Source organism: Mauremys reevesii, linkage group 2 (genome assembly GCF_016161935.1).
Source record: "Mauremys reevesii isolate NIE-2019 linkage group 2, ASM1616193v1, whole genome shotgun sequence".
Lineage (NCBI taxonomy): Eukaryota > Metazoa > Chordata > Testudines > Geoemydidae > Mauremys > Mauremys reevesii.
In genome coordinates, this window is record NC_052624.1 from 34,366,719 (window position 1) to 34,394,394 (window position 27,676).

General features: G+C 40.2%; 1 protein-coding gene across 1 annotated transcript in view; it reads right to left on the reverse strand.

Annotated features, from left to right (window-relative positions):
* Positions 1-27,676, reverse strand: part of GPR158 (G protein-coupled receptor 158) — a 317,370-nt gene that overhangs the window by 166,653 nt on the left and 123,041 nt on the right. Inside the window, exon 3 of the mRNA XM_039521128.1 lies at positions 14,057-14,159. Coding sequence (XP_039377062.1) covers positions 14,057-14,159 — 103 coding nt within the window. The remainder of the gene's footprint in view (positions 1-14,056; positions 14,160-27,676) is intronic.

The following is a 27,676-nucleotide window of genomic DNA, read 5'->3' on the forward strand; positions in this document are numbered from 1 at the left end:
ATGGCAGGCTCAGGGGAGGGGGGCGGGAAGGGGTGGAACGGGGGCAGGGCCTGCGGCAGAGCCAGGGGTTGAGCAGCGAGCACACACCCCCCCGGCACATTGGAAAGTTGGCACCTGTAGCTCCAGCCCCAGAGTCGTTGCCTATACAAGGAGCCACATATTAACTTGCGAAGAGCCGCATGTGGCTTCAGAGCCACAGGTTGGCCACCCCTGTTGTAAATGCTGAAAAAACAGCATTTACACCTTTATCAGAATTAAGACATTTACATTTTTATTTACATCAGATATTGGCTATGGATTAAAAGTTTTGCATGATGTAAAAACTGAAACTATTATAATTTTTTCTTAAATCTTTAACCTGGACAAATTGTCAAATATATTTTAATCCGTGTTTTCAAGCATTTATTTATGTAAGTTTTGCTTGGATGCTTTTTTCATGTCTATGCATGTCACATGTTATAGAGATAACAGCTGATAAACAGTTGCATGTTACAGCAAATACCACAATATGGCTTTATAGTGAAACAGCATACCTTGGTTTAGCCATAATCTGGTGACATGATTCCAATTGTCTTTAAAGAAAGGTCATTAATATGCATCCAAGGCACTGCCTGCTTTGAGTAATTATGTGATGAGTATCTTTTGACTTAAGAAAGATTCTTCCTTACAGTTAATCCGCAGATGATATATATTGGGCCTGGCTGAAATTTTTCAGAATCTGACAAAAAGTTTCCCATTATCAACAATTTTCCCCCTCACAAAACATTGCCACTTTTATACGAATACACACAGTCTCTCTAACAGACATTCCTATTTATTGTCACGGCTGCCAATGAACAAGAAATTTGTTGGGGTGCGGAGTTTAAACCCAACCTATCCCCCACGTTACATGACCTGAAGCACTGCAAGACGACAACATTTCCCTCTGCGTATGTGCAAAAATGGAGAGTTCCACCTTCTAGCCTCTGACCAATTGTTCACCCACTTGAGGGATGTAACATCCACTCAAACTGAGAGCAGCTCAAGTGATGCATGAAACGTGAACACTTCACTGCGGCACTGGCAGGAATGGGGCCCTTTGTGCCACACTCTTGTGCTTTACAGCAACATCCTGAGCCCAAACATGGCTCCAGCAGGAGACTTTTCTGCCCAAAAGTGGCACTGGCTGGGACCACTGAGAAAAGAAAACAGTTCAGTGAGTAGGCAATGACTGGGAGCCAGATCCTGCTCTATTTAAGTCAACTGGAGTTTTGCCTTTAACATCAATGTGCACAGGACCAACCAGATAGAAAGTACTGAAAGACTCAGAAATAAAAAGAGAATAAGGAAGGGCCACAGAGAAGTAAAAGACTAAAGGGACAGTGGAAAGGAAGGATAAATTGAGTGAAGGGAAAATAAAAGTTTAACTGAAAGGAAAAGAAGAAGGCATAGAAATGAATATGAAAGAGTTATTGAGAGAATGTGTGAATATTAAAAGGAAAAATAAGAAGCTTAAAATGGCAGCATCAGTACAGAAGTCTTGAAGAGATGAAAAAGGTTGGCCTTAGAAAGGGGAAAATAAAAATATAAAGGAATTTTTAAAAATTAATCTGCAGGGGAAGAAAAATCCTAATCAAAACTGAAAGTATGAGAAAAAGGCACCCAGTTACTGTGGACAATAAAAAAAGAAAAGGAAAAAGCGGAGTGAAGAAGGAACAAAAGTGTATTTATTTTTATTGGTTTACTACCAAAATATTATCTATCATGAGTATTGTCACAAACAAATAGATACCTACACAAACCAAAACACACACACACACACACACACACGGGTACCTACATATACATAGGAATATATATTTAGATACATATATTAATAAATACAGAGAGAGAGAGAATGAACAGATGCATATATCCCTGTATTCACAAATAGAAAGTGGTGTGGGAATAATGTGTCTTCCTAAGGCACAAGCTGGCCCATCAATTGTAAGCTCATTAGGATAAGGACCTGTCATATGTCTAAAATACCTAGCACATTATTTTTATGTATATACATTTTATACATACACACACACACGCACATACACACACAGCTGCATTAAAAAAACAGTAACTTTGAACCTAAGGCTAGAGGGGGTTCCTCTGGGCTCTATGAATCTGATTACTCTGTAAAGTTATTTTCCATCCTGATTTTACAGAGATGATTTTTACCTTTCTTTCTTTAATTAAAAGCCTTCTTTTTAAGAACCTGATTGATTTTTCCTTGTTTTAAGATCCAAGGGTTTGGATCTGTATTCACCAGGAACTTGGTGGAAAAGTCTCTCAAGACTACTGGGAGGGAAATAGTCTGGGTGGGAAGGTAGACAGAGTTTCCCAAATAACTCTTAAATGATTTGGGTGGTGGCAGTAAAACCAGATCTAAGCTGGTAATTAAGCTTAGAGGTTCTCATGCAGGTCCCTACATCTGTACCCTAAAGTTCAGAGTGGGGAAGGAACCTTGACAACATCAGAAAAGAGTATGCTCCATCCTAACGTACTGAGAAAAGAAAGATACAGCACACATTTTGGAGACTTCTGAGCAAGGTTCTAGGCACTCAGAAGCTTTTCAACGAATGTCTGGAGGACTCTTCATTATCTAGATAAACACATCAGGGAAAATAAATAGACTCAGCAGTAATTTGCAAAAAACTTCTCTGTCAGTTACTCTATTGTGAATTATTATTAGCTCACTCACAATCTAGTTTTAGCCCTGAAATCTAGGTATTATCAGGATCATCATGGAAATATTCACCAATTGCTCTACAGCAGGTTTTCAGCTAGAATTAATGATTTTTCTTTGTATCTCAGCATGTTAAACATTTTCTATTCTTACTGTTATGTTAAATGTAATTATCCAATCAGTATTTGGCCAACACATCTGGAAAGTGCAAATCCTAAAATAGTTAAACTTGGGGCCTGTTCTGAAGGAATCCAGAAAAACCTCAGTAAATTACATGAAACCTGAATGGTAATCAGCACGTGAATGAGTTATGACTGGCATCAAACCACTTGGCAGAACTGAAGATCCCAGCAATGAAGCCAATTCAGAGGACACAAAGAAATAGACTTTTAAAATCTCCACAGCATATAAAGCAATAAAACAACAGATTAAGGAAATGTTTTGTAAGGTTTCTGAGGTTTTCTTTGCCTCGCCAGTGATGTTTGCAGCACTGAGCACGCTGCCCTCATTTCAATGCATTATAAATACTAACATCAAACAACAATGAGACTATGGTAGAATGCTAACTAAGGCAAATGCAGAAATGAAAAGTCAGTCCTGAAATAACTCAGAACTCTGATGATGGACTCTAGGAAATGGCTGTATATCAGCACTTATTTGAGAATCAACTTTCTACTCTGTTGTTAATTTTTGGCCTGCCAAGATTAACACCTGAAACCAAGGCCTATTGATGGGCAATGTACTTTGAATTTAAGTGAGAGTCCTACTTTAATTTTCTCATTGTAGCCTTCCAATATAGTTTATTTATTGAAGATGGTCACTCACTGCCCCACCAGAGATCAAGGACCTTGTCTAAGTACTATCATCTACAACAAACAGCATTTTTTGTCCCTGCAGCAGATGAATACTGAATGCTAAGAGTACCCAGGGAAGCCATAAAATGCACACATTTACATCTAATTTTGTTGCATGTTTCTAGATATTTTGGGGGGATTTGATTATATTTCATTCTTTGTCACACAAATGCATGTTTCCCCTATGCTTATCACTGTATGTGCTCATGTGAGTGGGAGGGTTCTCACATTTCACAGGTACACTAAAACTAATACTAAAATGTATGCACTTTTTAAAAAAAATTTTTTAAAAAAAAAACAGTAAATGCCATGTAAAAACAATAAGCCCATGGTGTGGGATTTATTTAAAGTCGTTGCACTGTTCCCAGCGTGGACGAGCACTGTGGTCCCTATCCCATCGTTAGCTCCCCTCGCCTCCTCCCTCATTTCATAGGCATTCCGCATGGGGCATCTGCGGGGGATTCCGTCATTTCATGCTTGTGGTTCTGAATAAGTGTTTCCAGTGCCTGCTGGGGCAATAATCCCTCAAGAAAGCTTTTTCCATTTTCCTGCATTTTTTCATTTGGATGATTGCGGCAGGCAGATTTTTTTGCATGTCATTTTTGTGTTTTGCTTTGGCCGTGTGCAGAGGATGTGCTAGAGCGCTTACGCTAGCAGCAGCATTCAGCAGCGCAGCTTTGCAGCAGCATTTTAGCATGGATATCAGTGCACCATACATACCATGCCATTGTACCAAGATTACCAGGTATACCATACCATAGATGCATGGCTTGCAGCTTGCTCCTGCTGTGCCCTGGCTTTTTAAATTTGCTTAAAATGCTGCTGGGAATGACTCCCTGAGTCAATCCCTCCTTTCAAAGATCAAAAAGAAAAAGTCCTCCTTAAATAGATATAAAATCCAGAGAGAACAGAAGAGAGAGCAGAAGAGTGTACTAGAGAACGCTGCAGTCAGAGTGCAGAGAATGCAGAGAGAGTGAGCTGCATGCTGCCAGCTGTGAAATTGCTCTGCAATCATCATTCTCCTGCCTCAGCCTTCCCCAGCCTTCCTGTGCTACCTTAGCATTCCCCCCACTGCTCTGTGCAGGAATACACAATAGCAGGAATACCCAATGTGACTTGTAGGTGAGATGAGAGTGGAAGCAGTGATGTGCCATTATGATCAGGAGTACACCAGACAGAGAGTGCAGGAGAGTAGGAGACAGTCTCAGGCATCAGAGGCAGCTTCAGGATCTTACACTCTCTCATGGTTCATGGGTCTTGTCTTATGCAGCCCTCATTGGCATGAGGGGCGATGGTTATTAGCCATGCTGACCATCTACCAGGAAAAAAGGGCCGACCAGCATACCATTGATAGGACGGTAACCAAGCCATCGACTGGTCACCCCAAGTCTGCATGGCCCCATATGCAGTTGACTTGATGTGCCCTGAGGCTGATGATGAGGACTAGTACCATCACCCAGCATATTCAGCCATCAGCCAGCCATAAGCCAGGGATGTTGTCATCGAGCTGCAGCATTCAGTAAATATCTCAGAGCATGTAGTAAAAAGAGAGCATAGGGTAATTTCGCTTGAGTCAGTGGGGGGTTTGGGGGTTTGGGGGTGTGTGTGTGTGTGCACACCGCCACACTTGCACGACTGACGAACCCACTGTGTTTGAGCTCAGCCAAGAAAAGAAATGCGAAATAGCAGCTGCTGCAACTCGGAGGCTGGAGCAGGAGGGCTCCAGTCCTCCAGTCCATGGCTTTCCTTTGCGTTTTTTTGCTTTGGTCACTGCTGCAGTGCGCTGCTGCTGTGCTTGCGTCTGTCTCTGATCTTTAATTTTCTCTCTTTGAATTTTATCTTCTGTTACGCTGATTCTGATCTTGACTGCCTGCCTGCTGCGCATGATCATCCATGGTCGCCGTTTGCTTTTTTTTTTTTTTTTTTTTGATTTCAGATCGCATCGCCACGATCTGATCCTCCCCGCTGGGCGCACAGGAAATATTCAAATATCAAAAGTTTTTTTCTGTTTACTCACCACTGCATCCCAGTTTCAGATGCGGGTTCGCGGTCACTGGTGCACTGGTGGATAGCTCTGGGGAGCCCATGGCCAAATCAGCAGATCCACTAACACTATCTAATCTAATTAATACCGATACTAGCATTACTCCTCTTTACTTTAGGGAAGTAGAGAAACAGTTTAAAAAATTAAAAAAATCGATATAAGGTGCCTCCTAGTGTGGACGGTTGTGGCGTTAAATCGGTTTTACGCTCCTAAAACCGGTTTAAACGCCTAGTGTAGACCAGGCTACAGACACAACCACCATTAATTTGGAATGTACATAAGGTTTTAACCAATACTTATACCTGTGATCTGTGCATGTACTTCTAGCATATTCTATAAACTCAAAGAGTCTCATTCTATTTTGTAAATCATAAAATGGGCTCCCTAGTTATTTCGCGAACTATAGTTATAAAGCAAATTTCCCAAACTTGCTACAGCATTAGCTTATGCACACTTCTAGAAGTATGTCTGAAAACATTTTCTTGATAATGTCATGGTAGCATTCCCTAAGTTCTCTCCCCCACACACACATACACACACACCCTTAAAATATGCCAGACATTTTACAGAACAAAGTACTGCTCCTGCTTCCAGTGACCATATACTAGTGTAAATTAGGAGCAATTCTAGCATCAACAGTGTGAGAGTGAAATGAGGTCCACTGCTGCCCCAAAGAGTCTGCCATCTACAGCCCTAAACCTGGGAAAGACATACACATGCACTTAATTTTATGCTCATGCTGACTCTCACTGAAGTTGACAAGACGCTTCACAGATGTGAGCAGGGTCTGCCTGTGTGCAATCTACTGCAGAATCAGGACTTAAATTTAGATTATAAGAGCAAGATTCTGGGATTCTCCCATCTGCTGTGGCCCTTTTCTGCTGCTGCAGTAACATAGGAGAGGCATTAGAGCAGGGTTTCTCAAACAGGGGTCACCACTTGTGTAGGGAAAGCCCCTGGAGGGCTGGGCCAGTGTGTTTACCTGCCCCGTCTGCAGGTCCAGCCAATCGCGGCTCCCACTGTCCGCAGATCGCTGCTCCAGGCCAATGGGAGCTGCTGGAAGCGGCGGCCAGTACGTCCCTCGGCCCACACCGCTTCCAGCAGCTCCCATTGGCCTGGAGCAGCAATCCGCGGCCAGTGGAAGCCGCGATCGACCGGACCTGCAGATGGGGCAGGTAAAAACACCAGCCCGGCCTACCAGGGACTTTCCCTGAACAAGCGGCGACCCCATTTGAGAAACCCTGCATTAGAGCTCTGGAACCAGCGGGCCAGAATTCTCTCTAGTATAGGTTTTGCTCAATGTATCTTACTCTGCTCTACAAGTCCCCTGCCAGAAGCACTAACATAGGGGACATGTCAGCAGGAGGTGAATATAAGGGGTGGAGTAAGGTTGCCAACCCTCCAGGATTCTCCTGGAGTCTCCAGGAAATAAAGATTAATCTTTAATTAAAGATTATGTCATGTGACAAAACCTCCAGGAATACATTCAACCAAAATTGGCAACCCTAGGGTGGAGTAGACAGATCCCCAGCATAAACTCATAGAAATGTAGGACTGGAAGGGAGCTTAATTGGTCATCTAGTCCAGTCCCCTGCAACGAGGCAGGACTAAGTATTATTTAGACCAGTGATGGGCAACCTGTGGCCTGTCAAGGTAATCCACTGGCGGGCCGCAAGACAGCTTGTTTACATTGACCGTCCACAGGCACGGCCGCCCACAGCTCCCAGTGGCCGCGGTTCACCATTCCTGGCCAACAGGAGCTGCAGGAAATGGCGTGGGCTGCAGGCTGCCGATCACTGATTTAGACCATCCCTGACACAGGGTTTGTCTAGCCTGTTTCTAAAAACCTCCAGTGATGACAATTCCACAATCTTCCTAGGTAATTTGTTCTTGCGCGAGACTGCCCTTACAGTTACAAAGTTTTTCCTAATGTCTAACCTAAATCTCCTTTGCTGCAATTTAAGTCTATTATTTCTTGTCCTGTCCTCAGCAGTTAAGGAGAACAATTTATCACCCTTCTCTTTATGATAACCTTTTATGTACTGGAAGACTGTTCTATCCCCTTCTCAGTCTTCTCTTCTCCAGACTAAACAAACCAATATTTTCAGTCTTTTCTGATAGGTCAAGTTTTCTCGATCTTTAACCATTTTTGTTGCTCTTCTCTAGACTTTCTCCAACGTATCCACATCTTTCCTGAAGTGTCGTATGCAAAACTGGACACGATACTCCTCTTAAGGCCTTATCAGTGCTGAGTAGAACAGAAGAATTACTTCTCATGTCGTTGCTTACAACACTTCCGATAATACATCCCCAAATGATCACTTTTTTTGCAACAGTGTTACACTGTTGTCTCATATTTAGTTTGTGACTCTCTATAATGCCCATATCCTTTTCTGCAGTACTCCTTCCTAGGCAGTCATTTCCCATTTTGTATTTATGCCATTGGTTATTCCTTTCTAAATGTGATACTTTGCATTTGCCCTTGTTGAATTTCATTCTATTTATTTCAGACTATTTCTCCAATTTATCAAGATAGTTTTTAATTCTAATTCTGTTCTCCAAAGTGCTTGCAATTCCTCATAGTTTGGTATCATCTGCAAACTTTGTAAGTGTACTGTCTATGCCATTATCCAAATGATTTATGAAGATATTGAACAGAACCAGACCCAAGAAAGATTCCTCAGGGACCCCACTTGATGTGCTCTTCCAGCCTGACTGTGAACCATTGATAACCACTCTCCGAGTATAGTTTTCCAACCAGTTGAGCACCCACCTTATAGCAGGTTTGTCTAGGCTATATTTGTTTGTTTATGAGAAGGTCATGTGAGACAGTATCAAAAACCTTGCCAATGTCAAAATGAATCAAATCTACTGCTCTCCCCCATCCATAGGGTTTGTTACCCTGTCAAAGGAGGGTGTTAGTTTGGCTTGACATGATTTGTACTTGACAAATCCATGTTGACAATTCCATATCACCTTATTTTTTTTCTAGGGGCTTACAAATTGATTGTTTGATTAGTTGCTCCATTACCTTCCTGGATACCAAAGTTAAAATGACTGGTCTATAATCCTTTGGGTTGTACCTATCCCCCTTTTTATAGATAGGTACTATATTTGCCCTTTTCCAGTTCTCTGGGATCTCTCCCACCCTGCAGGAGTTCTCAGTGTTAATCATTAATGGCTTAGAGATCTCTTCAGCCAGTTCCTTAAGTAGTCTAGGAAGTATTTTGTCAGGCCCTGTTGACCTGAAGACAACTAACTTGTCTAATTCTTAACTTGTTCTTTTCCTCCTTTGGCCTCAGATCCTACCCCATTTACATTGATGTTCACTATGTTAGTCTTCCAACCACTGCTAACTTTTTTTGGTGAAAACTAAAACAAAACAGACATTCAACATTTCAGCTGTTGCTGCATTTTCTATTATTGTCTTTCCCTCCTTATTGAATAATGGTCCTATCCTATCCTTGGTTCTCCTTTTGCTTCTAATGTATTTATAAAATGGTTTTTTTTTTGTTATCCTTTATGTCCCTAGCTAGTTTAATCTCTTTTTTGCCTTGGTCTTTGTAATTTTGTTCCTACATGCTTGTGTTGAGGTTTTTTTCTATCCATTCTTCATAAATTGACCTACTGTCCACTTTTGTATGACCTCTTTTTTGAGTTTCAGGTCGTTGAAGATCTCCTGGTTAAGTCAGAGTGATCTCTAACCATATTTCCTATCTTTCCTGTGCATTGGCATAATTTGCTCTTGTGCTCTTAAAAATGTCTCTTTAAAAAACTGCCAACTCTCCTGAACTTTCTTTTCCCTTAGACTTGCTTCTCACAGGATCTTAACCTACCAATTCTCTGAATTTGCTAACATCTGCCTTCTTGAAGTCCACTGCCTTTATTCGGCTGTTTTCCCTCCTACTATTCCTTAGAATCAAGAAATCTATCATTTCATGATCATGTTCACCCAAGCTGCCTTCCACCTTCAAATTCTCAACCAGATTCTCTCAGTCAGTATCAAATCTAGAATAGCCTCTGCCCCTAGTCACTTTCTCCACCTCCGCAGGTAGCACTGTAAAGATTCAAGGCACCTGGGACATGCTGTTTTAATTAGGCAGCTCTCCAGGCCTGTCCAAGTTACTCCAAGGCCCAAACAAGCCCTCACAGCAGCAGCCTAGATTTGGGAGGGCACAAAGTTGACTTAAAGCCACCTTCACCCCCACTCCTTCTGGGCTGCAGTGCAGCTCAAACCCTGACCCAAGTTTCAAAGTGATTACAACAGACAACAAAAGGGAAATTAGGCAGAAAGAAGAATTATATTTATAATTTTGAGTTTTTAAGGGTGGGTGGGTGTGTGTGTGTGTGTGTTGAAAGATTTGGAGACCCAAATAACATTCTGAAAATAAAAGATTTATCCCACAACAACCTTGGGGACATTTTTAAAATTTTTGTTTTCTCTACTATAAGACTATTATATAACTAAATAAAATTTGACCATTTATTGTTAGTGTTTGCTAATTAATTCTCAGTGCTGGAAAGAGAAAATGGGGGCAGTTTCCCTTTACCAAACGTTATATGGAAGCAGAGTTATGTGTGAGTCAGATATGTTTTAATTTCTCTGGAATTAAACACTCTCAGAGATTATCAAAATCCATATGGGGCTCTCGGGCACAGTATCTCAGATTAGGCTGTTTACAAATGAGCAACACCTCCTTTAAGAAAGTGAGTGAGCCAACCCCAGTGGAAAAGCAGAATGGTCCCCCTCATCCTCATAAATCCAACACTGGGCATAGAAAACCTTTCCAACTACCAGCCTGACCCAACCTCTAATTGCTATGTTTTCTCATTGATTTTGCAGTAACTACACCAAGCTCCAGCAACGCATGGGATCTGCCAACATCTTGGATATCTTACAAATGGGCTTCACCGGGGTCCTGACATGGAGACAGCCCTAGTTAGCACTACTAGATGATTTCCTCCTCACAATGGTCAGTGACTCAGTGCTTGTACGACTCAGACGCTCTGCTGCTTTCAACATACCAACCACAAGGTATGGCTAACTGGCTGGAGTAGGCAGGTTAGTGCTATCGTGGCTCAAATCAGTCCTCTCCAGTAGGACTCAGAGGTAATGGGCAGCTGTTCCCCCTTTCCCCAAAAACTCTCACTCCTAGAGTCCCTGTAGGCACCTATCTTGTCTCCTGCTTCTTCACTGTCTACATGAGATCACTTGGACGGGATGTGGGCTATGCTAATCCTTCTAACCCTGATATTCTATTCTATTCTAATGATACCCAGCTAAAGATCTCATTTTCTGAAAACAACATAATAAACATCCCAATGCTTGCAAGAGATCAGCCCTTGGATGAAGAACAGTGGGCTCAATCAAACCAAAGTGACGCTGACTCAAAGAAGAAATGTTTCAAAGAACTAGCTGAGATGCTGGTCTCCACTCCCATCAAAGGCAGCTGTCACCACTTTATCAAAGAAGTGTAGAGCTTCAGGGTCTTGCTGGATTCATCAGTAACCCTGGGTGACCAGGTAGCAACAACATTAAACACATTCGAATGTGGTGCAGAATTCCAATAAGATCATTTGTAAATACTTCAGTCTAACATACACGCCACACAGGTCAATATTTTGACTTAAGGCAGATCCAGACTCAATGACTGTGCAATTCCATTGCTATTTATAAATCTTATCTTGGCCCTTCAGAATCTTCTCAGTTTTTATGTTTTTGCTCTAGGAACATTTTCTTTTACACTTCTCCGAGATATATCTCTCTTATCATCAGACTTTACCAGCCTATCTATGCTAGCTGACTTTCAGGTCAGACAATTTCCATCACAACAGCACTCAGCCGTCTCAGGATTCACACCTGGAATTCATTTTAAGGCTAGTGCCTTTAACATTCTCCAAATGTGTGTTGTAACTCCCTGAGCCTTGTTTCATTTTTGTTGCATTTAGATTACAGGGCTAAGTTGCCTTTGAATCAATGTCTTTTGTTCTGTCACTTGATAATCTTCCCTACTTCTGGCATTGGCTGTCTCTCACTGTTCAGTTTTGACATGATTTGGCAGACAGAGCTGAATCTAGCTGAATAAGAGCAGTTCTTATAAAGAAGAGAACATTCCCAAACTCAAGCTCTATCATGTTAATTCAGAGCAGTTTCAGGGTAGTTCAGAGTGATCCCAGAGAACTGAATTTGTAGGCGATTAAGTTTCAGCATATGCCGGTACTAGTGATCAGTGTTGTTGATATCCCTAAATATATTATTCTTCTCTTTTGTGTGTTTTGTGGATTTGTTTTTATAAAATCATAGAATTAATTTTGCATATTCACATTCCAAGGAATTAAATCCTGATCTCCATAACAACTCACTCTGCATGGCAGAAATAACGAAGCATCACTCTCAGTCCATTAAAAGATTCATGCAAAGCCTGGAGAGAAATAAGTATCACAAAGTTGTACTTTGCTCCCAACTCCATCCCAATGAAAAAATCAATTCATTACCACTTGACTGTGGCACTCAACAAAAATGAATGAAATAGTGAAACAAAAAGAATCATGCAAACTTTGGAACAACATACTGAACTATTTATACCATATACACACATACATGATATAATGTAATGAGCCAAGACTGAGATCTCTTTGTGGATCCATATCAGGATTGACCTACTTAATTACCCACTGATAGGCTGACCCAGCGGCTACCCCTACAAAGTGCAGGATTGCTTCAAACAGACATGGGAATCTCAGCCTTTCCTACCATTAGAAAGGGCCCCTATTCTGTTGCTATTCCTTCTGCAGTGCTTGTTACTTTTTACTCAAGTGAACATATACCACCACACTTGTACACCAACCCAAATACGAAGTAAGAACCTGGATGTTTTGAACTTGGCAGTCTTGCAGTCTACCCTCCAGTTCACTTGAGAGTTCAGACTCAATAATGCAATCAATCCATCCATGGTGCACATGTGCATCACTTACATATTTGGGTGTTTTGTCCCAGTGGTTTCAGGTATATTTAAAATAGGAGAACAAGTTTCTCCTCTAAAGATTGTAAACAAGGGGCAAAAATTATAACATAAGAAACAAAGTCGGCTCATTAAATAATGTTGTGAGGAACCACTGAGAGAGACGTATAAATGGAATGTATTGGATGGTTAAATTTATTCAGACTCCCTAAGGCCATGTCTACACTAGCACTTATGTCAGCAAACTTAAGTCGCTCAGAGATGTGAAAAAAAACCACCCCCATGAGTGACATAAGTTTTTCCAGCATAAGTACTTGTGCACACAGTGCTGTGTCAGCAGGAGACACAGCTACCGTCACTCATTGAGCTGTGCCACTGTAAGCTTCTAAGTGTAGACATGGCCATAGGGTACTACTCATGCCACATTCAGGCCATGGTTCCCTAGAATCTAGCTATTTTTTTTAGTAGCTTTAAAGAAATAAAAGCAATTGAGCATCTATGACTAAGACACTACAAGGGGAAAACTAACCCAGTTTCAGGCTTTGTCTACACACAAAAGGCCCTGCTAATTTAACTATACCAGCATAGCTAAAGCAGTACAATCCCCTAGTATCGACACAGTTAAACCTGTATAAAAGGTGTTTTATATCTATATAGCAATTTCTGTACAGGAAGTGGAATATGCCATGTCAGTAAAAGGCACCTATATACAATATAAATGTGTTCAAACTAGGGGTTGGACTGGTATAACTACTCTCTTAACCTAAATAGTACACCAGTACAAAATTTGGGTGTAGACCAGGCCTCAATTAGCATCATGCAAATGAGATGATGGGCTCACTACCATTTAAAATAGTGTGCAATCTGGGAAACATAGTATATAAATTAATTAGCAGCTTTCCTGATATTCATCAAGTCTCTCCCCTTGTGGCAAAACAGGATAACATACCAAGCATTCACCTCATGTATTTTCAGGAAGCCTGTAGAAGTCATATGTTATGTACATCACACAAGTGACAAGTTTCTCAGCCCCAACCATCTCTAATAACCATGTTGCACAAAATTATAGCTTGGATTTTCCTATACAACTCAGGTAATATTAAGACAATTAAAAATGCAAAGAAGCTGTGACTAAAGCATCAATTCTGCACTAGTACAAGGGAAAACAAATATTTATTTATTTATTCATTCATTCACAGTCTGTGCACAAATACTGATGCCAGAAAGCTTCATTCCCCGGTACCAAGATTTCTTTTCATATTTTTAAAATTAATTTACAAGTCAAATATGATTAAAGTAGGTATGTTTTACAGGATCTTCAATAGTATCACAAAGGGCTAAAACTCCTTAAGTGATTTTATAATCCTAGAGTTGCAGGCCATTGGGAATTTACTGTATAACCCTGACAAGGATAAAAAGGAGTCCTGCATTATTAATGCTATTTCTATTTTTTTCCCTCTCTTTTTAAAAAAAAAAAAACTCAAGCAAAAGCACTTACTCTGAAAGCTGTTCACTGAAAAGATGTTGGGATGATAGAATCCAGCCTTGCAAATGCATTTGTAGGCTCCAAGAACAAATCCAAGGCCTTTAATTGGCATGCACTGTGAGAAAGAAGAAAGGAAGGAAAAGAACGTAATGCAGATGATCACACTCCTATAGACACATATTCAACTACATGCATATTCAACTACAATACAAACAAAATAAGCTATATCGATTGGCCTTCTTGCAAGAACTATGTCCTGATTTCAGTTTGTCATTATGTTTATCAGTTATTTTCCCCCTAGTCATATTTCACCTATGTATTTTTTCTTGCTGCTCAGATCCTGCAAACTGCAATGATGACAATTACACTCAAACTCATTCAACTGATAGGTGGAAGTGACCAGCTGGCAGATACGGTTTTCATCACTTTTGGAGTGTCGCTCCATACATACCCTTTTTCAATTTCTATACCACAGCCAACATTCACTTGTAAGAATAGACGGAGCCCTAAACCTCTCTGAGTAAAGAGAACAAACAGCTGGGTCTTTGTGTTGATCTATCAGAGATGCAGAAGCCAAATTCTCCAGTACAAAATTCATCACTCTACACATAAGATCCACACCAATTTGAAATAATGGGGTAACAGAATGAGTGGAATTACAAAAGAAAAACTGTTTAATGAAAAATATCTAAGGAGTCTTTCATCAAAAGCAAAAATATTCTACCTATTTAAGTGGAAGTCACTTAAGTGGAAGTCCTTACACTTCCTCTGAGCTCCCTCAATTCTCTGCCCTAGGAAGTAAGAAGAAGTGAAATGAGTTCCATTTCTAATCATACAAAGATTACCTTTCACTTAATCAGGGCCTCCTTGCCAAAATGATTGAAGCAGCATTAAATCCACTATCAGAAATTTTTCATACCATACATAATGTTGTGTCCTCTCACAAACCCTGTTCCCTATACAAATAAAACATACCTCTACTTACAAACCAGTGAATTCCACAATATTACCTTTGTGATGAATGGTTTAAGCAAAACCTATACATCAATGGGAGCTTTCTCCAGCATTAACTGAAGAGGTGGAGGGGCGTTTAACAAATAGATCTTTCTTTCCAACCCTTGCTCGGGCAATTGAGTTAAACAGGTGTTAAAAACAAAACAAGAAACAAGGTCTTAGGCCTGGCCTACACTTAAAAAGTTTTATCAACATAACTATGTCAGTAACAGCTGTGATTTTTTTAATCGATACAGTTATGCCATTAAGAGCCCCAGTGCAAATGCAGTTAAACCAGAATTTATTCGGGCATAGTTTATTTCGTTTTGCCAAATCAGAATAAGCACTTATACCACTACAAACGCTTTTTTACCGGTACAACTTTGCCTACCTGTAGAGGAGTTTTGCCTCTAACTATGCCAGCATATATTAAAGCAGCAAAATTTTGAAGTGTAGACAAGGTTTTGAACAGTCTAAAGAAAAATCCCTGTTCTTCATTTCCTCAGGTTGTACTTTCTAGCACTAGTGATTTTATGATCCTGCTAATTGTCCAGTCTTCCAGAAAAAAAAACAAAAAAAACAGCAAACAAATATCGGAATTTCTAATGTAAAACACAAACAAAGAGAGGATGGGCTTATGATTAAGGCATTTGACTGGGACTCAGTATATCTGGGTTAAATTCCAGGCTCTGCCACAGAATTCCTGCGTAAGTCACTCCTGGGTAAGTCACTTCATCTCTCTGTGCTTCAGGTTCCCCACATGTAAAATGGGGGTGATACTGCCTTTCTCCCACCCTTTGCCTGTCTTGGTGGACAGAAACCATTTCTTATTATGTATGTATGCAGAGCCTAGCATGATGGAGCCCCAATCTCAGTTGAGTCCTCTAAGTGCTACTATAATACAACTAACAAATAATAAACAGAAAATGGATATATATATATATATATAGATATAGATATAGAGATATAGCTATAGATATAGATATATATTGTGAAAAATCATCCAGCCCTTTAGTAAACACAAGAGGAAAAAGAAGGTCACAAATCCATTGTTTCCTTTGCATTTCACCTTCATCCTACTGAGGATGCAGCTATTCAGACTGCTTGTTGATTCAGCAGAGAGAGAAATAAAGATCAAAGTGGTATGGGAATGTGAGTCCAAAGGCACCAAAAAAATCAAGTTTGCTAATTAGCAACTGCTGCTTATCAACTTGATAAGGAAAAGAATGTTAACACCAATCAGTCTAGATTAAGTGGATCTGAAAGTACAAAAAAAATCAACATTTTTAATATGAGCAGCTCTGGTAAACTATCTTTGCCCCCTTAAAAATGGATAAAATAGCAATTAAAGGCGTAAGAGAGTTTATAAATAGTGACATATCAAGCATCTTTCAGTGTTCATGTTCCAGGAAATACTTCGCAGGCAAGAGTTCTGTGATAGCCTTTTTTTCCCATTATAATAGGTTACATGTTGTCATAGATAATATATTTTTCCTTTGAAGTTGAGCAAAATCTAGATTCTACTGGATTTTGTGAATATTGCAGTGTTCCTAATTCCACAGCCACAGAGTATCCTCACTGCATGAATATTTTATATCAAAATGTGACACAGCCTTACAAAGCTCTGTGTTAAAAATATGTTCCTGAAAACCCCCAAAAAGAATTCTGACAGGGAAAAAAGATGAAATAGTCTTCTATTCATTGCATTGTTACACTTCAGTTTAAATTGCTACAAGAAGAGAATTGAAAAATATCACAACAGTTACATCTCCCCTTTAGCTGGAATATTATGAATATTTAAAAATCTTGGACCAAATTCTACCTCTTGTACACCCATGTATTCCCTTTAATATTGCACAGGTGTAAGAGGGCAGAATTTTGGTCTTCAAACAATCCAATTTTAGAATATTCAGAGACTAACACAATTTCATGGAAACTCAATTATTCACAGTATGAATTTTCTACTCAACAATTTTGGTTAGGCCAACATCAGAGGTAGTAAAAAATGGGAGAATTTTTTTTTAAAGAAAATATTTCCCTTTTCTAAAATGTTGCCATTTCAAAAGTTGAAAAATGTTGGCCAGCTATAGTGAAACATTATTGTGGAAAAGGTGGTGAATGAATTAAACTAATACAACTTGATGAAAATAAAAGCCTTTGACATGGAATAAGAAGAGGCTTTGTGATTGTACACACCTAGCACAGTGGAGTTCTGATCCTTGACTGGGGCTCCTAGGTGTAAAGGTCTAACAGCTGCACCCAGGCTAGTCTCACTAAACACGAGTGCAGGCAAGGAACTGGAACATTCACAGTCACTTTGTTAAACCTACTGACTTGAATAAACTGCTCATTTTTAATATGTGCTGGGTAAGAATGGACCTACTGTTTGCACGTTAGAATCTCTGACAAGTGGATTCCAGCTGTATGCTTTCTGACTAGACATCTTGCTGAGGGGAATGACTGATGTCTGACACCCAAAACACAAGAGAACTTTAGCGTATTTGGGGTAAGACTAGCACCTACAAGAACAGCAATTGAAGCAGGGCCTGAAAGAAAATGCAAACTGAAAAGCAGTTTGGCTAGAGCTTTTGAAGAGTGGTGTTTTGCTGGAGCTTTCCAACTCCCATTGAGAGTCCTTCCATTAATTTCGAAATGGCAGTTGAATCAGGCCTCAAGTTCCCAGTGCAGCAAACACTTAGGGCTGGTCTACACTGGGGGGGATCGATCTAAGATACGCAACTTCAGCTACGTGAATAGCGTAGCTGAAGTCGAAGTATCTTAGATCGATTTACCTCTCGTCCTCACGGTGCAGGATCGATGTCCGCGGCTCCCCCTGTCGACTCTGCTACCGCCGTTCGTGCTGGTGGAGTTCCGGAGTCGACGGGAGCACTTTCGGGGATCAATATATCGCGTCTAGATGAGACGTGATATATCGATCCCCGAGAAATCAATCGCTACCCGCCGATACGGCGGGTAGTCTAGACGTACCCTTAAAGTGCATAACATTACTCATGTAAGTAACCCCAGTGAGTTGATTGAGGTCAATGAGGTTCCAGCCTGGTGTAGTGGGCTGCTCACACAATTCTCACCACAGGATCAGGTCATATAGCTTAAGTGGTGCATAGGCATTGTACAAGCTCCCTGCAAGGGGTGCATTTCACCCTTAAATACGACCTGTTGTTTTTTTCTAGAATCAGTTCTAGCTTTAAAAAAAAAAATCCGAAGATTTTATGTAAGTATTTGTACTATTAACTAGATTAATACTCTCCACATATACAACAAATTTCAGAAAACTATCTCAAATACCTTTGCTAACTTACTCTGGATCCAATCCAATCCATAGAAAGGTTAGCATTGCAAAATAGAAGTGTTCAGCATGTTCACCAAAAAAAAATAATAAAAAGCTGAAACATGGAATCATCTGGTTTCAAGTTTTCCGATAAACTCAAAAACCAAAGCTAGATGAATACTGCAGAACATTTTTTGGGAACATTAGGTTGTACTTTTTTTTTTTCAGTAACTGTGATCGCACACTCTTGGGTTCACGTTCCACAAATGGGGAAGGAAATTGACAGGAAAAGTTTGCCAAACCCACACATTTTAATAAAATATTCCAGGATATTCATAGAAAGTACATTTTGAACTCTTTGCTGTTTGCATTGGAAACCCAATTAAGAATTACATTCAACCAATCCAGGAACAGAAATATATTATGTGACCAATGTATCTAATCAAAACAGCTCAGATTTTGAATACTAAAGAACAATCAACTGTTCATGAAACAGTGACAGATTCACAGGATTATTCAGCAAACAACTTCTTAAATACTAAAATTCAAGAAAACTCAATCAGTTCATGGACAATTTGCATAACAGAGGAAGAGGCTAACTTTGTCAAATAAATTCTTAGATTCACAGATTTTTAAAGGCCAGAAGTGACTATGAGATCATCTAGTCTGACCTCCTTTATAACATAGGCCATAGAATTTCACCCAGTTACCTCTGTATTGAGCCTAATAACTTGTATTTGACTAAAGCATATCTTCTAGAAAGGCATCCAGTCTTGATCTGAAGACATCAAGATATGGAGATTCCACCACCTCCCTTGGTAATTTGTTCCAGCGGTCAGTCACTCTCACTGTTAAAAATCAGCGACAACAGATGGAATGCAGTTATATCTGAGATGCGAGAACAGAAACGGCCATGTGGTCGGCCTCCAAAGAGGTGGGATGATTTCCTAACAAGGAGATATGGACAAGCATGGTGAAGGATGGCCAGAGCAAGAGAAGATTGGAAGATGTGTTGTGATAGGCTCAGTCTCAACTGATGAAGGACTGACAGTCTAAGAATTTCTAATTTGAATTTGTCTGGCTTTAACTTCCAGCCACTGGTTCTCATAAATCACTTTCTCAAAATTCAAACTAGGTTTCTCAAAAGGTTTGCTAGCTTTTCTAACTGAATATTTGCTAATAAGGTCATCTGCATAGCTAACAAAATATGCTTATTTCAGAAATCCATGACATGGTTTGCAAACTTTATGTTTTCAGCTTTAGACTATTTGTGCAATATGATGACTCACAAATGTATTCCATTAACCTATAAATTATGCATTCAATCCCAAAGAATGAAGCATCCAACTGTATATTTGCAATGATCTGATCGTGTTACATTTACCAACACAGTGAATATTGTATTTATCTTTAAATTATTTATTGTTAAATAACCTCTGAATCAATGTAATCACAATATCAAAACCAGTAAAAAGAAGTCAAATAGATATGAAGTTTTTTCCTGCATTATGTCATAAATAACATAGTTGGAAAAATCTCAGGTCATGTTAACTGAAGAATTGAGATGTTCAGGACTATGTAATTCACTGGTGAAAAATGATGCAGAAATTCCTCATCGGGTATGAGTGGGTCAGAAATCAAATGTAAGTGACAAAATAGTGTAACTGTACTAATTTGGCATTCAGTGGGTATATAAAACAGGTGTTACTTACACACCTAGGAAGTGAAAAGAGAGTATGGGGCAGGGGAAGCAATTAACATGATGATATAATATAAGGTAGGTGATATTACATCTCACATGTAACTTAAAGAATTGATTAAGTCACCAAGTAAATTTGGCCTGTACTGTTTTAAAATAAAGAGGTTAAAAATATTAATTCAGCACCACAGTAATATGACTCACAAATGCAACCAGCCTGACTCAGGTATTTTAAATATTTGAAGATACAGGAAAGGTTGTCAAATTCTGTATTTCCGCATGCATGGCTCAGTGAAACAAGTCAAGCTGTCTCTGCATAATAAGGCTAACTCCTTCCTCAGAGAATGAAATGAGAGAATAAGACATAATAGAAGAGTTTAACAAAGGTACTCAAGAGCAGCACACATTTCTTTGCTCAGTTTAGGTGCAGCAGTTAAGGAATTTCTTGAACATATCACAAGCTATGCTTACTTTTTAAAGGCAGATAAATGTCTTTTTTCTCTGCACTGTGATAGCAGAGACTAGCTATTATGTTCTCGGAGACTGAGAACTCCCTTCTAATTCTGGTGTTCTCATCTCTTCAAGCATGTTCACTCATAAAAATAAATGAAATAAAATAAAAGTCATAGAATGAAATCCTGGCATCACTGAAGCATAGAGGAGTTTTATCATTGATTTCAATGAGGCAGGATTTCACCTATCATACTTTCTTCTATTTATCCCCTAGCAGCCAAATTCTAGCCTGAAATGAGTTTCCACTGAGGTCCATGGGAATCACATGAATGCATCTATTAGAATTCTTTAAGGGGGTCAACAAACAAACACATAGACAAGGGTGATCCAGTGGATATAGTGTATTTGGACTTTCAGAAAGCCTTTGAAAAGGTCCCTCACCAGAGGCTCTTAAGCAAAGTAACCAGTCATGGGGATAAGAGGGAGGGCCCTCTCAGGGATCAGCAAATGGTTAAAAGATAGGAAACAAAGGGTAGGAATAAATAGTCTGTTTTGAGAATGGAGAGAGGTAAATAGTGGTGTCCCCCAAAGGTCTGCACTGGGAGGAGTTCTGTTCAATATATTCATAAATGATCTGGAAAATGAGATAAACAGAGAGGTGGCAAAGTTGGCAGACAATACTAAATGACTTGAGAGAGTTAAGTCCAAAGCAGACTGCAAAGAGCTACAAAGGGAACTCTCAAAACCGGGTGACTGGGCAACAAAATGGCAGATGAAATTCAATGTTAATAAATGCAAAGTAATGCACATTGGAACACATAATCTCAGCTATACATATAAAATGATGGGGTCTAAATTAGCTGTTACCACTCAAGAAAGTGATCTTGGAGTCATCATGGATAATTCTCTGAAAAACGTCTGCTCAATATGCAGTGGCAGTCAAAAAAGCTAACAGAATGTTGGGAGCCATTAGGAAAGGGATAGCTGAGAAGACAGTAAATATAATGCCACTATAAAAGCCATGGTACACCCACACCTTGAATACTGTGTGCAGTTGTTGTTGCCCATCTCTAAAAAGATATATTAGAAATGGAAAAAGTACAGAGAAGGGCAACAAAAATGATTAGGGGTATGGAACAGCTCCATGTGAGGAAAGATTCAAAATACTGGGACTGATCGGCTTGGAAAAGAGATGACGAAGGCCAAGGGAGGGATATGACAGAAGTCTATAATATCATGAATAGTATGGACAAAACGTGTTATTTACCTCTTCACATAACACAAGAACCAGGAGTCACCTGATGAAATTAATAGATAGCAGGTTTAAAAAAAACAAGAGCAAGTACATTTTCACTCAACACACAGTCAACCTATAGAACCCTTTGCCAGGGGATGCTGTGAAGGCCAAAAGTATAACTGGGTTCAAGAAAGAATTACATAAGTCCATGAAGGTTAGGTCCATTAAGGGCTACTAGCCAAGATGGTCATAGATGCAACCCTGTGATTTAGGTGTCCCCAAGCCTCTGACTGTCAGATGCTGGGACTGGACAACAGAGGATGGATCACTTGATGATTGCCCTGTTCTGTTCATTCCCTTTGAAATATCTGGCAATGGCCACAGTTGGGTCACAGGATACTAGGCTAGATTGACTATTGGTCTGACCCAGCATGGCCATTCTTATATTCATGAACACAAGCTAAATGCATGCAACTGAGAATCAATAGAATGACACTGATTCACACCCACTGAGGAGATGGCACACTGATCTTGTTACTCATAGCTAATACATTTTCCCTCAAATATATTAGTTCAGTTCAAGAAGAGGTTCTTGATGAGGAAAAACTCCATCCTGGAGCAGACTCTTTCTTTCTGCTCTTTGTGGACGCCAAGAGAATGAACTATTTATTCTTCATCTGGCTATCTCCAGGATGGTGAGAAGTTTTCCACCAGCAGCCTCCTTGCCAAATCTCTGCTACTGCAAATTCTGTTGGCACACACCATCTCCAGTGTATCTTGTTTTTTATTCATAGGTTTTTTTATGAATTTCAGAAAAGTTACCGTTTGGGATTTCTGTAGCCTTTCTTCCTGAGAGCGACGTAACTCATTATCCTGTATGTCATCTACACAAAATGGTAGTCACAAAAGATTACAGTTCTGTTGGATCAGACAGCTTCTTATATTGTTGAATTATCTGTCAGTCTTGTATTCTTTAACATAAGGGTCTGTAATGACGCTACACTGCACAGAGATGCAGCACCATAATACAGACTGCTTTATAAGCAGCACTGATTATCACGGTATAGTTTATTAGTTTAACTAAAGAGGTTTTAAAATGATCATATCTGCCATGCTTGACATGACTGTCATTGACTTTGACCACCAAGCCTCTCAGTATTATCATGAATTAGTTTATTTTAACAAGTAAGAGAAATGCTGCCAACCAAATGAAAGCATTACCATTCATAGTGGAAGTGATTAATATGACTTAACGTAATGACACCATCAGTGACATTTAAAACAATATCCCAGAAATAGATCAGACCTTAAAACTCAAAACTTCCTCAAACCACTCCAAAATTCAAACTCCAGAATGTAGCAGTCAACCTGAATAGTCTCCAAGCACAGAATGAGTGGATTAATATGCCAGAGACACACAAACTTTGTCCAATTGGTGACCGCTGTGGCAACTTTCCAGTGAGTAAGGGGCAACACCTAACTAACGAAGTGGAGTGGATTGCTGGTACCTCTCCTTTAGTATGAGATTTTCCACTCACTCTGTGTGCCTTTACTCCCCTGCAGAGGCTACCCATATCATGGGCAGCAGTACGAAGGTGGAATCAGAAGTCTCTGCAGGGCTGCAACTTCCCCTCCCATGCAGGTGGGCAGGAACTGGGTGGGCACAAGTGGGAGAGTGGTAGCAGCTTTGCCTTTGTTTCCCACACCGCAAATGCCCCAGGCAGTGCAGCTGGGAAATGCAAATAGAGGGGAAAGAGTCTATGCCAAATACAGTGTTGGTGCAGCTTACTTCCCTTGAGGCAAGGGGAGAACCTGGGACCATATTGTCTATATATTGGGTATGTCTACACAGCTGTTGGGAGTCTTGCAGCCCAGGCCAACAGACTCAAGTTAGCGGGGCTCAGACTAATGTGCTAAAAATAGCTGTGTAGATATTGCTTTGACATTTGGGCTTGCACTGTACCTTGGGCGCTGATGCCCACCCACCCCCACCTACCTGTGCTTCAGACCCCAAGCTCCAGCCCAAGCTGGAACACCCATTTTGCTATATTTAGAACACTAGCACAAGCTCTGCTAACACACTTCTGTAGACCTGGGCTGCGAGACTTGCTCCCAGCAGTTGTGCAGACATATCCATTGTGACTTTGAGTCACAATATCATCCCTGTTCTGCTTCTGCAACAGTACAGCTACTCAGAGTTAGTAGCAAAACCACAATTTAGCTTTTAGTAAGGAGATTCAGCAATGTAAGTCTTTGTGGGACTCACTTGTGGGACACCAGCTGTGTACTAGCCATCCCATAATCTGTAGAATGTTACCCTGTGGCTCATGGGAAAGAAACATGTGATTGTTAGGCATGGAGAGCTTTGCTGTTCTACACTTTACTTAGCATTTATACCTTAAGTTGGGTTTTAGACAGAATTTTAAAATACCAATTTAAAACAATGTTTTCCAACAGCAATTTAGCTCTGTAATCATAACCAATCGTTTAAATTCTAAGTAAGACAAAGCATGCTGAATGCCTGACAGTATTTTAGTTAGGCAAAGCTATGAACCTGAAAAATGTTCATCTCACATGAGCAACTCTTGGCTCAAACCCTCACGAAAAATTGCACACTGCTTTTTATACAATATTTTCATCTCCTCATCAGGCATATTATCAGGTTAAATGCTGATGGCAAAGAACACTCAGGTTGTTCACTTGATTAAATAATTATTACTTCAAAAAGCATGCATGTGATTTTATTAAAGTTATAATCGCTGGTATTTTATTAGTTTTAACAGTGAGTCAAAAGACATAAAACTCAGAAGACAAAGCAAGCAAGCAAGATAGATCATTATTGGAACACACTGGATACTGATGACAGATCTGGGAACAAAAAAGCTATGTCAAAACAGCTACAGTAATTCAATGCCATCCCGTGAAGATGCTCACTGATGGAAGAGATCACACAAAATGTTGAGTTATAACTAATCACACTGGAACTATGTGGAATCAGCACAAGTTACTACAATTACATGCATGAGGAACTCATGCTTTAAATGACCACTGTTCAGTTCTAATCCCCACCACCACTGTGATCCAAAAGCAATAACGACACAAGCACTGGCGGGAAAGAAGGCCAATGTCTGTGCCGGTAATTGAAAAAGTCAAGGGCCGATGGGGATGGAAAGAAAAGAGTGAGAGTTGCTAGTGAAGAACAATGCACATTCACTGCAGGACTTGTTGTGGCATCATCTACACTGGGTACAGAGCTCTCAATGCATACATATGAGCCAGGTATTCCGTAGCCCAGAGACCTCACTGAATGGTGGAAGCATTCTGTCCATCTTCTAAATCTTGTTATTAGTGCAAGGTCACTTTCAGGAGCTCTGCCAAGCCACATTTGTGACAGACTTTTTAATACTGCTGAAGATATCTATGCAGACTACAAACACAGACTGCCTCTTGAAAAGACAGAGCCTTTTAAATACATAGATATGATTTCCCAATCATAATCTGAACATAATGTTGAAAGATTTGTGTATTCGCTTCAGATTAACTGTGCAAAATAATTTCATATCTCATAAAAACTTTGCACAGCAAAAGCTGTTAACAACAGGCAAAGGGACTGCTAATTTTATAGCCATTATAATCTGTGGTCACATAATGCAGAATAATTAATTTGAAGGAAATTTCATAGGGACAGAATTAACTGGCCATTCAGGGCTTCTACCAAAGGATTCATTGCTTCCACACTGCTGCTTCTTGCACCATACTCAGCCTCCTGTGTCCCTTGGCAGCATGGCACAATAGGTACTCTACCTGAAGGTCCGTTCACAGACTTGAGGAGGAAGCCTTCCAAGATATCGCAGACAGTGTCTATAACGTGTGAGGCATTGCCAAAAGGCTTTAGTGTGGAAAATCTAATGCAGGCCACCCTAGCAGAAGCAGGAGACTTGACTGCTCTAACAATCAAATTTTGTATTCAAATTATTGGTAGATCAATCCTCACTTTGCAAACTCTTTCTGACAATGCACAGATTGCTGATTTTCATATTAGTTTATCAGAACAGGTTTTTTATAACTTGTAATCAAATATTTTCATTGTATTTCTACCTCTGACAGCAAACACTATATACAGATCGAATGCCATTGCAATATTATAATTAATGGTTGATTATGATGGGGCAGTTGTCACTCACTGGTAGGTAAAGGGTTAAAGCCACCCTGGGGAGGCTGAGCGGGAGGCAGCCAGTGAGGAAAAGGCTTATAGTGCCAGCCAATCAGGAGAAGATTTATTGGAACAGCCAATCAAGGCCAGGCTGGCCCATATTAGAAGGGGCTGCTGAGCAGAGGGGGAGGGAGAAGGGCTGGCTGCTTAGAAGGCTGGAGCATCATGGACAGAGCAGCGCTGGGCAAGGTCAGCAGAGTAAGAGAAAGCTCCAGGCTGATGGCTGCCAGACTGAGGCCTGATACAAGGGCAAGGAAGGTGCTAGGGCTGCGGGGAAGTGGCTCAGGGAAGGAAATGGCAGAGTTGGAGGAGGGGCAGTACGTGACTGCCAGCTATAGGGTCCCTGGGTCAGGACCCAAAGTAGCAGGCAGGCCCAGGTTCCCCCACCCATCCCCACTTGCCACTGAGGGGAGTGGCCAGTGAATAGACTGCAGTTTGCCACTGAGATGAGCGGCTAGAATCGGGACTGCAGTTTGCCACTGAGGCAAGTGGTTGGACTAAGGACTGTCGGTCCCCCGGAATGGGAGAAAGGACCGAGTGGGACACCGCCAAAGGGCGGTGTCCAGAAAAGAACAACGCAGTCTGGGGAGCAATGCAGGTCCCAGAGGTGGAAACAAATGAGATGACGGGTGAGACACTACCTGAGAAGGGCGTACTGGCAACCCCCAAGCTAATTCCCAGGACGGCCAGCAGGAGGTGCTGTGGTGGTAAGTCGTGCCCCGTTACATTGATAGAGTCTTTTATTTGGAAAATTAAAGAACTTTAGTCAATAACTATAATTATTACAATGCTACTTTTGTTTATATTACTAGTGTCCATTCACATTCTCTTTAATGTTTGATTTAAAATACTTGTGTGGTCAGTCAAAGCTAGCATCTCATCAAGAGCATTGTGTATTTTAGGCAATGAAAATGAATTCTACTTTTAAAATGAACGATCCTTGTGCTCTGTGAAGGTACTAGGAATAATGCACATGCACTAGAATTGCCACATGATTTGATCATCTTCTAAAGAATATGAACTTTAAAATGCTGATGGTGGGAATAATTTGCCCACCTGAATATTTGGGGATGAATAATACTTCTTATTGTTCCTTGGATACCAAAAAGTGTTTATTCGATAGCCAATTAGTAATTGATATGAATAAGTAAAAGGAGAAGAAAATGGTGCAAAATCTCAAATATATTACGATTTTGTTAAATGTTAAAAATTCATTGCCTAACTAGTAAGTCCTAGCCTCTTTCTATCCCTGTCCTTCCTATTGTATTTCATACATATCAATATCATATATTCACACATTTTTAACTTATGGTCAAGTTTTTAAATGTTGGGTAGTTAATTCTTGGCACTCAAATCCATATTGAGGCAATTAAAGAAATGGCCTGTTTTTCACAAGTGCTGAGTACTCTGAAACCAATGGCATATCTATGTGAAAGTGTGTGATCGCTTCCTCTAAATATCAAGGCACTTCTTAGAAAGTTCTATATGGATGTTTTGTATGCAATACAATAGAAAGAACAAGTATGCAGAGGCTAGGAATAACTGAGCTGGCAATGAAGTTTACCTTTAACAGAATTTGAATATTTTAATGAAATTGTGCATTCTGCCCTTTTATGTTAGTACCATGTCATATGTTAACCAAATGAGGATGGCCACCACTTTGGCATTTGGGCGAACAAGTAGTAGTATTCATCCCAAGCAGGGCCTGATCCAAAGCCACTAAAGTCCACTTTCCATCAACTTCAATG